The 12,704-nt window shown below is 42.9% G+C and overlaps 1 protein-coding gene across 1 annotated transcript in view; it reads left to right on the top strand.

The window, feature by feature from the left end:
* The window catches only part of MYOCD (myocardin), an 87,890-nt gene that overhangs the window by 61,870 nt on the left and 13,316 nt on the right, over positions 1-12,704 (top strand). Inside the window, exons 6-9 of the mRNA XM_036032966.1 lie at positions 527-702; positions 3,227-3,352; positions 7,208-7,452; positions 9,352-9,505. Coding sequence (XP_035888859.1) covers positions 527-702; positions 3,227-3,352; positions 7,208-7,452; positions 9,352-9,505 — 701 coding nt within the window. The remainder of the gene's footprint in view (positions 1-526; positions 703-3,226; positions 3,353-7,207; positions 7,453-9,351; positions 9,506-12,704) is intronic.

The following is a 12,704-nucleotide window of genomic DNA, read 5'->3' as shown; positions in this document are numbered from 1 at the left end:
TTCAGGAATTTAAAGTTAGTAGCTGTCTTACTAACTTATCCTGTTAGCAGAATTTGCTAAACATTTCCTGCTGTGTGTGCTCTGCTTTGTACTGAAGATGATGCACATGACACACTGTCATCTCAATTCTTCTCTCGTTGTGAGACTGAGGGAGACAGGCATCCTCCCAGGGCTTGCTCCATTGGCCTCAGTCCATGTCCAGTGGTCCCTTTACCATCTTTCCTCTTCCCTGATTTGGTTTCAGAAAGATACGGGTTCACAAAGAAAATGTTCAGGAATGGATAAACCTGAAAATAAAGTTTAACAAGTAATGTAACTCATTCTTTCCCTGCCAAACATTATGTTTAAAAACCCAAGTTTCCATACAGAGTAAATAGAGGAGAAATGAAATAATTTAAAATTCATTTTCACTCTTCCCTTGAACTGGATACAGAACGAGGAGCTAATCCTGATGGGGAGGGGAGTAACCCATTGAAACATTTGATGTCCCTAAGCCACTGACCCAGTTTTGGATTTTATCCCTCAGGTAACCAGGTGACTTTCTCCAAATCTGCAGATGCATTTGCCTTCGAGGAAGACAGCAGCAGCGATGGGCTTTCTCCAGATCATACTCGAAGCGAAGACCCCCAGGGCCCAGCAAGATCTCCTCCAGACACTAAAGCTACAGAGGCCTCTTTGGCAGGTCCTCCGGGCGCAATACAGGTAAACCAACCACACCTCAGCCTGTCATCTCTTCAGTCTTAAAATCAACACAGTTTTGATTTGAGATTCAAAAGTATCTCTTGACAGCCTATTACCTCAGTGCCTCTCCTCACACTTTTGTGTCCAGGGTTCTGTGTATAGTGGCAAAAACCTCCAGAAAGCCCTGAGGGAGAATCCCAGGGCCATCTCCTTTGACTTAATTTACGAGCATCTACTCTGCCAAGTAGATGCCCTTTATCTCTATTTTTATAGGGAAAATAAACATGAGGTTTACTGAGATTAGATGCCCCACCAACCATGTCCTAAACAGAATGTGCATGAGCAGGACTGGTTTCAAAGCCCAGCCTTTTCACACAGGGAACAGTCACTAGAGGTGCTGGACCACAGAACGGAGGTCCACGCAGGTCCTGCTGTGAACAGGTTCCTACCTGCCAAACCGCTGCAAGGTCCACTTCCAGCCCCAAACCCAGCACGGCACTCACCTCTTTCTGGAGAGAAACTCTTAAAATGTGAAGAAGGTGTATTGAAAATATTGTGAAAAGCACATTTATAAAGAACCGTGATGATTACTAATAGCAGCCATGGCCATGTGTTAAGGGCTCACTGTGTGCCAGGGTCAGCACTAGCCAGTTCATATGCATTTTCTATTGGCTACCACAGGACCCCAGGCAGGGGGCACTGATGCTGATTCTGGCAGGAGAGGAAGTAAGGCCACTCTGCAAGACTATGGAGCTGTGTGGTGTGCAGGACACTGCCATGCCCCTGGCCCCTGGAGCTGGCCCTCTAGAAGCCACCAGGCTAACCGGCATTTTCCTCAGCTGGCATGCTGGTACTCACGGAGTCCTAAGAGCAGGTGTCAGGGTGCCCACACATGAGGGGCAGGACACCCACTGGTGTGGCCATGAGATGGGGGGCTTCCAGCCCTTGTTCTAGGGCACACCCACTCTGGAGAGAAGCCTCCAGACCTTCAGTTCCTGCCCTTTAGCCAGAGTTCACTCCTCCCAGCCTCACAGGAATTATAAGATGGACTGAAATTAGACATTACATCTGAAAACACTTTTTTACACCATAAAGCACCATTCAGTTATCAGGGACAGTTTGGTAATTATCATCCAGGGCCCTGTTTCCCAAAATGATGCCACTTACTGGTCACTGTCACACCCTGCTTTCCTCCATGGGAGCAAAGCTGAGGCTGCCAAGGAGAAAATGTGGAAAGGGAAGAACAGGGAGACATAAAAAGCAGAGCCAAAATATGCACACATCTACTGTGCAGGAGCTGGTAATCAAAGTGCTTTTCCTTGCCCTGTCTGCCACAGCCAGTCTCCACAGCCGGACCTCTCTGATAACATCAAAGAGTCTTTCAGACCATTTGTACTATTGTTCTGACAGCAAATTCCTTAGCCTCTGATGTAAGAACGGTTTGAGGAGAAGACAAGTACTTTTCTGCTGAACCCTAGAGAGGGGAAGAAGGGAACACTGAGTAAAGCCAGGCAAAAGGCAAGGATCATTTTGTCCTTTTACCTGGAAACCCCACGCGACAGATTGAGACACTGAGGCTCTGGAGGAATGGGTCTTGCAGACCTTTGCTTGCAGGCACCAGGGTTCAGGGAAGGGCTGTGCAGTCCCAGGCAGAGATCCTGAGCAGCCCCTGACCCTTTTTGTCAACGTCACAGCATAGGAATGAAGGAAAATGGGAGAGAAGATGATTATATTTCCTTCCAAGTCTTCTTCTTACAGAAGCATTCCTCTCACAAAGATTTGTCCTGACGCTACAGGCACTCACATGCACACACGCCTGCATGTATATGAGTGTACACATGTGCACATGAACAACACAAACACACACATGCATTGAGGCATGCACACCAAATACACATACATACACACAGAGACACACTACAGATACATACACACATGCACATGCACAGAACACATCATGCATCCATACATAGATATGTATACATATATCCTATATCTATACATGCACATGAATGTACACATGCACACTACACAGAGACACACAGCTATGCATAGAACACACATGCACACATACACACTTGTTGACAGAGATGCACATGCACACACATTTTTTTCTCCATCTGCAAATACCCTGTTGTCTACTTGTTGTCCCACTTTCCTCACTGTTCTTACACCCACCCATCCCTCTCCCTTTCTTTTAATCCCATCACCAAGTCCAACAGGCAGACCTTTTCGCAGAGAGGAGGAACCCTCACACAGGCTGACAAACGTCCCAATTGGTCAAGAATAGGCCAGTTCCGTACTTGTCTTGTGGATTACTAGTAATGACCCCTTTCTCTCCTCAAAATGTCCTCAAATGGTTGACAAGTTGTATATGTGACTTTTTCTCCTGGAGGAAGTAGTCTTCTATGTACTTGGATATGAAGCCAGGGTTAAAACAGTAGAGCTGTGGGTAGGGGGGTGGGGGGAGAGGCTGTGCTCTATCATTTCTATGTCACACAGTTGTTACTTTTATATTCTAATAATGCTAAAATTTGGATTTCAGGATCTTACTTCTGGCTCAGAAAATGACAGGAATGACTCAGTCTCACAGCCCAGCAACCAGTCAGATGCAGTGAAGCAGGGGCTTGGGCCCCTCAGCACCCCCAACCCTGTACACGCTGCTGTCAAGGTATGGACGGGCTAGCCTCTGAGCCCTGCATGAGAGCTTGCTCACTGAGCCATCTCTGAGCAGGCACTGAATTAGGTCTGGCAACACAAGGAGAGTCACTGTGACCCATGAATAGCTTAGTCCACTAGGAACATCGTGTGACTAGAGTTGAGCCATGGGCCACCAGTGAGTATGGACCAAGATCCTATTACCTATGCAGCATCACATGGGTCGTCTCTACAGAGGAGAAACCTGTGTGTTTGCATTTCTTTGGAACCACAGCTCAGCTAGTATGTTCCTGAGTGAAAAGACTTCATAAGCTCATCCTGGAGATGGACACAGCTGATTATATGCACACAGAATTTGTAAGGGCCATGAAATCAGTGTAGGGGAGCTGACTTTTATGCAGAGGAGGCAGACCTGAAGGCCTTGCACAGGTAAGATCTGTGTCATCCAAGCCAGTCTCCATTCAGAAATACAAGTAAAGGCAAGGATTTTATTCACAGAAGACACATAACTCAAGCATTATAGCATATTTTTGGTTTAAGTTTCTCATTACTATAATTAATAGTTCACAGAATGTTCTCTCCTCAATTAACTGTACAATAGTCATTTAGCCTTCTCCTTAATATTTTATGTCATAGAATTTCTCATTGACTTGGGAGCATGTCTTCTCACCTCTAGTACCACCACTTATGGAGTACTGAAATGACTCTTAGGAAATATTTTTTTAGTGATTGTAAACTGAATAAGAATCATTGTTGAAGTAATAGCCCCCTAGTCCCTTCCACAGCATACGCAAAGGTGACTGGCAGGTCTTTCGGCTGCCCGGTAGAGGACCCCGACCAAAACGCAGCATCTTAAACCCAGCTTACAATTCATTCAGCTCAACAGCTTTGAAATTATGTGACTACTGATGACATTTGTTCATTGCAGGGGGAAAGAGGGAAAGCTTCACATTACTTCCAATGTTGTGTACAAAGAAATTTTATTAACACTTCTACCATAGTATTAAAATTTCATGATTCACATTAGCAAAACCTTCAGCCTCAGTATAGTAAGAGAATGTGATCATTGCCCTGAGGAAGGACAGGTCAGCTTTAATAAAGAGCAGGATTGGCTGTTCATGTTCATGTAAGAGCCAATATTTTCTGATTGCTCAATGCCTGCGAACTCTCAGTTGTCCGATATTCATCATCTCCAAATTAGGAAGACACTACTAGGGGGCTTCTCAAAGAAGGAGGCAATCGAGCTGGGGAAACCACCCTGCCCTGGTGACTCCGTAAGGTTCATGTGAGGCCAATGATGGAATGAAGAGGAGTGCTCTGAAAACTGTAACATCTATTATGTGGTCAGTGAGCATCAAAGCTGCATAACACAGGACTCCTGCCCTCCAGGAGCCTGTAGTCCAGTTGGGTATCATAGCCACTCAGTGTTTTTAGAAAGTAAGAAAAATGTGCCCTAAAGGACTTGACATTTCTCCAAAGGTAAAGAAATTGCCAATAATCACATAAAAAGGTATTCAATGTCATTAGTCATCAGGAAAATGCAAACCAAAACCACAACAAAATATCATATCACACACACTAGAATGGCTATAGTCAAAAAAAAAAAAGAAAAGAAAAGATAAAGGAAAGAAAATGGCCAGTGCTGACAATGTGGAGAGGGGAACTCCCTTACACTACCAGTGGAGATGTAGAACGGTACAGCCACCCCGGAGAATGGTAGTAGTTCCTTAATAAATCCAGGTAGAATTACCATGTGACTCAGTTTCCACTCCTGGGTATGTGCTCATAAGAACTGAAAACAGGTGTTCAAACAAAAACTTGTACATGAATATTCATAGCAACACCATTCACAACAGTCAAAAGTTAAAACTAACTCATCAGACAGCAAGTGGAGGCGAGAGCTGTACATAGCAGAAAATTTCAGGGAGAAGAGGCAGGAGGAGTGAGTTGTTGGAGAGGGGAGGTTAGGCCATTTGGTGAACAGTCTGCTTTGGCAGACTGGAGTGTGTGGCTCTGCCTTGCAGAACAGAAGGCAGCCTGGCTGCTGTGCGGCATGGCGGCCCCAGTGTGTGTGTGCAGCTTACAATGAGAATACCTTTGAGATTGCAGGCCACATGGTTCCCTGTCACATTACTCTAACCTTCTTTACACATTGACACCTAGATCTTAAGCCACTGGACTTTGGATGCACCTCTGCTTTAGAAAAATGAGTGTTCTCTCCTTAGATCAGCCGTGCAGTTCTGGGTAGGAAACAGAGAAACAAATCCACAACCTTACTATCCTCTGGTCTCAGAAAGAGGGGAAACTACACAAGTCCATAAATTCAGAATTCCAGGTGTTCAGTAGACTTTGCCTCACTATGCAGAGAAAATGATCTGATTTTAGTATCTTTGGGATGGCTCAGTCCTTGTGCTAAGGCAACATGAAGAGTAAATCCTTTAGCAAAGCCCAGGGCTGCAGCTCCCAGGGACAAGGCAAGTCCTAGCATGAGGTAGAAACAGAAGCTGAGCTGGAGCAAAGCTGGCAGAGCTGAGACTGCAGGGCCCGCAGAAACTTTCCCAGGTGCAGAAGTCAGACTCATTAACTAAAATGTTCTTCAATTAATGAGCAGGGAGAAGTACATATGCTCACTATTTATTAGCCTCCAAGGAGTAGCCTCCTTGAAAAAAAAGAGGCTTCGGTGGTGGGATGTGCTGAGTCAGAGAAAACCCAGCGGTCTGCTCCTTTGGAGAGGTCACTTTCAGATGTGTGTTTTGTGGTTAAAATGGGGATGCTGCCCAGTCAGAACACAACTGCCAGCTATTCAGGAGCCCCCTCTTCTGGGCACTGCTGGTAACTCACTTTCCCTCCAGCTTTTCCCCAAAGTCTCCAGTCTCCTGTCCTGACATCCATGTTCTTCATTTCAACCTTCTGAAATACAGTCAAGGTTTGAAAATTTATATTTTTCAACTGATCACAGTATGGACCTATTGCTTCCTAACATATGCTGGAGGCCTTTTGATTTTAGGAGCAGGTAATAGATGTAATCACACTGTCTTCTGAGACCTATTATTATTTCAATGTTATCTAATATTGCCCTTATCTTGATCACTGAGATAGAAAGTAGAGAATGTTTTCCCCAACTTGCAGGTAAGGTAACTAATATGTAGTAATGTAATTGTACCACGTTCAGATATTTCTCTTAGCTTCCTAGCCTGTACCCTTCACTTCTTTCAATGTGTACAAATTATGCTCCACAAAGGGTAACTTCCAGAAGGACCCCGGTATGTGGTAAACCCTCTCTGTAGTGAATATAGTGTCATTAGTTCAGAGGGTATCACTTCCTGATTTTATACCAGGGTTTGTGGGTGGAGTGGGAGAGACATTCCATCTTACTTTTTAGCAACAAAGCTTCTCATTCTGGATTTTCAAAGACAAGATTAATGTCATCTAAGTTTATGTCATATCTAAGTCAATTTACTAAGTGCTTAAGTAACTGTTACATGTGTACATATGGAAGAACCTTCTTATGAGTCAATCCCAGGATCAGAATGCATTCTTTATTAGGCCATCAGCTAGCTAGAAGTGAGGAAAGTGTTCTTCCTCACTGAAACCCAGACTTAATCTCACTCTACACAAGGAAGAAAATACTCCAGGAGCCACTTCTGAGATTTAAGACTCCCCACCTAAGGGGTGCCCTCCCAGTGTATTACACTTGTAATGGGTTTGTTTTGTAGACAGCCTGATGTCCTGGAGATTGCACATTGTGCCTTTGCTGTTCTATATTTCTGAGATTCAAGAACATCTGTCAAACAAAACCTCCTTGCAGTATACCCATAATGCCAATCATTCCCACCTGAAGCACATGCGTGTCTTTATCCTTTTGCAGTCCAAGTCCTTGAGCGACAGTAAGAACCGCCACAAAAAGCCCAAGGACCCCAAGCCAAAGGTGAAGAAGCTGAAATATCACCAGTACATCCCCCCAGACCAGAAGGCGGAGAAGTCGCCTCCGCCCATGGACTCGGCCTATGCTAGGTTGCTCCAGCAGCAGCAGCTCTTCCTGCAGCTCCAGATCCTCAGCCAGCAGCAGCAGCAGCGGCTCAGCTACCCTGGGGTTCACCACGCACAACTCAAGTGAGTAAGGAAGGTGGGGGTTGGGAGCTGGGCACGGAGGGTGGGATGGCTTCTGTTCATCTGAGGAATTATGGGCTAGCACATTGAGATCCAGTGAGTTCCATAGTGCATCATGTCCTCCTCTGGTATGTGTAGGATATGACTGTTCAGAAACCACACACACCTTTTCAGGAATGTAAGGTCAGGAGGGAGCAAGTAAATCAATGCCACTGAATCAGAGGCCTGCTTGGGAAAAAGGGAGGTATGAGCACTTGCAGACTGAACTGTGGAACCAAGAGGAGAAACCATTTAAGAATGTATGCTGGAATTGTGAGCAATTCCAACACAGGTTACATTTCTTAAATGGGCTCAGCACTTGTGTTTTAGGAAGCAACAAAGCTGAGTGACTGAATGATAACCTCAAAGACTGACTTCCTTTTTTTCTTGTATTATAATGTTGTACACCTGAAAATTATGTAATGTTATTAATCAATCTTACCCCAATAGATTTAATTTAAAAATATACAAACTCAAAGAAAATCCATAAAATAATAATAGTTATCTCTAGCTAGTGACATTATGAATATTTTTTCACCACTTAAAATCTTTTCCTTTCCTCCACAAATTTTCTAAAATAAAGATGTATTACTTATATAATGAGAAAAAAAAAAAAAGAAAACCGACTCCTGAGCCCCAGGGTGTGACCTCCACACCAGGTCACCTTTTCAATGGACAGTCTCCTCCACTCTAAACCTGGAAGGTGGGTTGCAGCTGCCTCTCAGTTCAGCCTTGGGTGAGGTAGGTGATTATGCTGAGGACAGTCTCCTGGGCATGCTTCTGCCTCCATGAGAGTGCACCTGTTAAATCATACATGGATATGTCTTGCCCACTTGCCAGAGTCTCTACCACTCCCTGCTGTCTCCCCCAAACTCAGCTTGAGTCTCTTTTGCCATCTGCCATATCACCTGCTGGGGTTTTCCTCACCCTGTCTCTTCTGCTGACTTACTACTTTCCTGATCCTGGTAGACAATTAACCTGTGATCTGATCTAAATACAGCATCCTCCTAAAGGTCCTGGTCACCCAATTCCAGTGTGTGGGGGAGGTTTCCCTCACATCACCAAGTGATTCTCCAACATCAGCTGGGTGTCTAATAATTCAACTTAATTCTGACACTAGCTCCCTGAAAATAGTATCAAATTCCACAGGCTAAGGGCTCAGTCCTACAAGACTGCCACCCTCACCCCATCAAGATGCCAATTACAAGTCACCTGGGCTTATGGTCAACCAACTATAGATCAGAGTTTCCCATGACCTCCTCTTTGGGTTTGATTAGCTTGCTGGAAAGGCTCATGGAACTCAGAGAAACATTTTACTTACCAGATTATTGGTTTGTTATGAAAGAATATAACTGAGGAAACAGCCAGATGCACAGGGCAAGGCATGAGGAAAGGGTGTGGAGCTTCCATCCCTTCTCCAAGCCGGCCACTCTCCCAGCACCTCCACGTGTTCATCAACCCAGAAACTTTCTGACTCCCAAGCTTTTGGGTTTTTACAGAAGCCTCATTACAAAGTCACAACTGATTAAATCGTTGGCCATTGGTGAATTCAATCTCCAGTCTGTCTCCCCCACCTGGAGGGCAGGGTGGGTGGGAAGAAAAGGTTTAACCCTCTAAATGTATGACGGATTCTCTTGGCAACCAGCATCCCTCCTTAGATAGAGTCCAAAAGTCACCTCGTTAATATGACAAAAGATACCTTTGTCACTCACTACTTAGGAAATTTCAAGGGTTTTAAGAGCTGTAAGCCAGAAACCATATGAATACCAAATATATATGGTTATTTCTTACAAATCATAATATCACACCCACATATATAGATTTGACTATATTTTAAGTGCCTCTTTTTTGTTTGTTTTTCAGGGAACCAAATGAACAGATGGTCAGAAATCCAAACTCTTCTTCTACACCACTGAGCAATACCCCTTTGTCTCCTGTCAAAAACAGTTTTTCTGGACAAACTGGTGTCTCTTCTCTCAAGCCAGGCCCACTCCCATCAAACCTAGATGATCTGAAGGTATAGGATTTGGCATGATTTTCTTCTTTTTTCCTTTTTAACAAATACATCAATCAGTACATTGGCAATAACATTCTGACCAACTGATTTCTTGTATAGAAGAGCAGTTTGGAGAAGCACATGGGAGAGATTCAAGGAGGTGAGAGTGTTAACTGCTGGGGTTGAAGACCCCTCTCAGCACTATTGCTGGCCATGTGGCCTTGAGCTAGTTTCTTAACTCTATTGAACCTCAGATTCCTCATTTGCATAAGTGATTATGAAAATCAAATGCAATTGTATATACATGATACAGCCTAGCCCAGAGAGTAGCTGTGGGGCTGACATGAGCTCTCAGCCAGAGGTTAGTTCCTTGGTGACTTTTCACCAAAATGATGAAATTAGAAAATAAGAACAATGTGGATGGCTTTTCATAAATCTAAGTATGTTCAACAGATCTGACTAATCTTTATTCAAAGTACATATTTTCTCCCACTGTTTTGAATGCTAGAAGATGCTTTCCAGTAGGAAATGATGAGAATAGATGAAAGTTGAGTGTTTCTGGGAGAGTTGTGTTTCTTTTTATTAAAAGAAATGTCATTAAGTAAGGATGTTAATCTTTATTTATCAAGATAAAGATAAAGTATTGGTAACTCTGTGTCCATTATGTGACTGAACACAATGTACTATTTTAGGAAATCCCCCAAACTGAGACCTTCTGAAATGTGCTAGTGATTTACTCAGGCTCACAGAGCACACGGACTTCAGGTCACTGAAATGACCCTGAGCTTTAAGTTGAACCCAGTGTGCTTCGCAGCAATGCTCAGGACTGCATGAGTGTTCATCTACTGTTCACAGAAGAACTGGAAATGATGAGTGCAGTGCCTTCAACTTCTCTAATGTGCGAGCACCCATGCTCCCTGCAATGCCTCACTCCATTTTCAGCAATTACCCCTGTTTACCTGCTTTCCAAAAACCTAAATTCATAAAAGTCCCCATGGTCTTCACTGTGCCGATGTGACAGACCTTTCTCAGCCCTCACTTGCCACTCTTATTCCCATTCTCAGCCATTATTTTCTTTGGGGGGAGGTAGGATGAGATCATTTCAGAGGAATGATCCATTAAAGGAAATTCTATGGCTGTCAAGTGCCAATACCAGGAAATAAAATGTATCTTGGTTCCTCTATTCCTTCTACTTGAGTACAAGAGCTTAGGTTTGAATTTGTCACCCATAACCTGGAGGAAGGTGCCGAGCATATGATAATACTCTCCACAGCAATAGGTTACTACCTTCCACTCCCCAGATCATAAATCCATAGAGGTAAAAACAGACTCTCTCACCTTGAAAATAATATTACACTAAGTGAAATAAGCCAGACACAAATAAAAAAGACAATTATTGAATGAGTATACTTCTATGAAGTACCTAAAGTAGTCAAATTTGGAGACACAGAAACTGATGGTGGTTACCAGAGGTGGGTGAGGTGAGAATGGGGAGTTAGTGTTTAATGGGGACAGAGGTTCAGTTTGAGACCATGAAAAGGTTCTGGAGGGGGATGGTGGTGATTTTTTCCCAACAATGAACTGTACATTGAAAAATGATTAAGTGGTCAATTTTATGTTATATATCTTTACCACAATAAAAAAAGATTTCATTTTTAAAGTAGTCTACCTCTGGATGGGAACCTGGGTCAGGTAGGACTGGAGATGCCTTGGCCCCAGAACAAACATAGTCCAGGTGTGACATGCCATCTGTCAGAAGCCCCAGCATGGTATCCACAGGGTCAATGGCTGGTTGTAGCCATAATAATTAGCATAGGTATTAGGAGATGATGATGATGATAGTGACAACTACCATTTTTAATATAAACTATTAGTCATCCATTCTATTTAGATTTGTTTTAATTTTTATGCTGCAAGATAAGTTTTAAATGTGCACATAAAAATCAAAATCTTATAGAGGTTCAATAGTATGCAAGTTAACCAGTTAATAAATGACAAACCTGAGACTTGAACTTAAGTGACTGATTTCAAAGGCTTTGCTACTTCAAAGGAAGGGGACAGACAGAAGAAACCTTAACTGCATTTCACCACTGTGTGTGTGGGAGAGGGTAGAGGAAAAAACCTTCATCCAGTACACCTGGGAGAGTTACACCAGCAGCAAAAATTGGGAGGGTAGCTTGAGGAGCTTATCTGAAGGGGTGCTGGCAAGTTCATTCAGTCTGGGGAAGTTGAGTTGCAGGTACCAGCAGGACAATGTAGAGAAAAAGTTATCCGCTTTCCATCTGTTATGAATATACCAACCTGGCTGGGCTCAACAGTGTTGTCAGGGATAGGCACAGAAGTCTGAGGATTGTTTTCATAGTGGGGAGGGTTGAAACTGGAAGAGTGGATGAGATGGAAGAGCAAAATGAAAAGAGGAGAGAAGGGTGGATGGGGGAGAAAAGGAAGGAGAGAAGAGGAATAAGGGAAGCAAGTGATGTGATCACACTTTGGGAAAGGAAGAAATAAGAGAACTTAATGCAGGTGACCCTCCAAAAAAAGTCATCAGAAAGGTAAGACAATGAAGAGTTTGGTTTCTCAGTAAAAATTTGAAAGCAGTAATATCCCAGTCCATTTTTTTTTGTTTTTGTTTTTGTATCCAGTTTCTAACAAACTGGGAGAAGAGAGAGAGAAAGGGAATGTGAAAGTGAGTGGGAAGCTTAAAGACTGGAGTAACATTCGATGGGTATTAAGAAATAATGGTTCATATTTTTAAATGTAATAATGGCATTATATCTGTGTTTCTTTAAAGTACACAATCTTTTAGAGATAAATGCCAAAATATCTACAGATTAAATTAAATGATTTGCTACCACATAATTCAGAATGCATAAAGGAAGATATGGTTTGCACATAAATGAAACAAGATTGGGCATGAGGGCATGAGTTGCTGGTTGTTGAGGCTGGGTGATGGGTGTATGGGGTTTATTACCTTTTTTCATCTATTTTCATGTATGCTTGAAATTTTCTACTATAAGTGGTTTAAAATTTCAATGATTGAAACGCCAATGTATATAAGAAAGAGGTATGTACAAAACTTTGTCCCAAACATTCTGAAATTTAAGGTAAACTGCACTCAACAAGCATTCATTTTATTTTAGAATTTGAGCTGCAATATTTAATAATGTAGTTTAAGTTATTCAGCGCCAGAACAGATTCTAAAAATAAATACAGAATTCAT

Source organism: Phyllostomus discolor, chromosome 8 (assembly GCF_004126475.2).
Source record: "Phyllostomus discolor isolate MPI-MPIP mPhyDis1 chromosome 8, mPhyDis1.pri.v3, whole genome shotgun sequence".
In the NCBI taxonomy this organism is placed as follows: Eukaryota; Metazoa; Chordata; class Mammalia; order Chiroptera; family Phyllostomidae; genus Phyllostomus; species Phyllostomus discolor.
The sequence above is the reverse complement of the archived record's forward strand: the minus strand, read 5'-3'. Positions and strand labels throughout refer to the sequence as shown.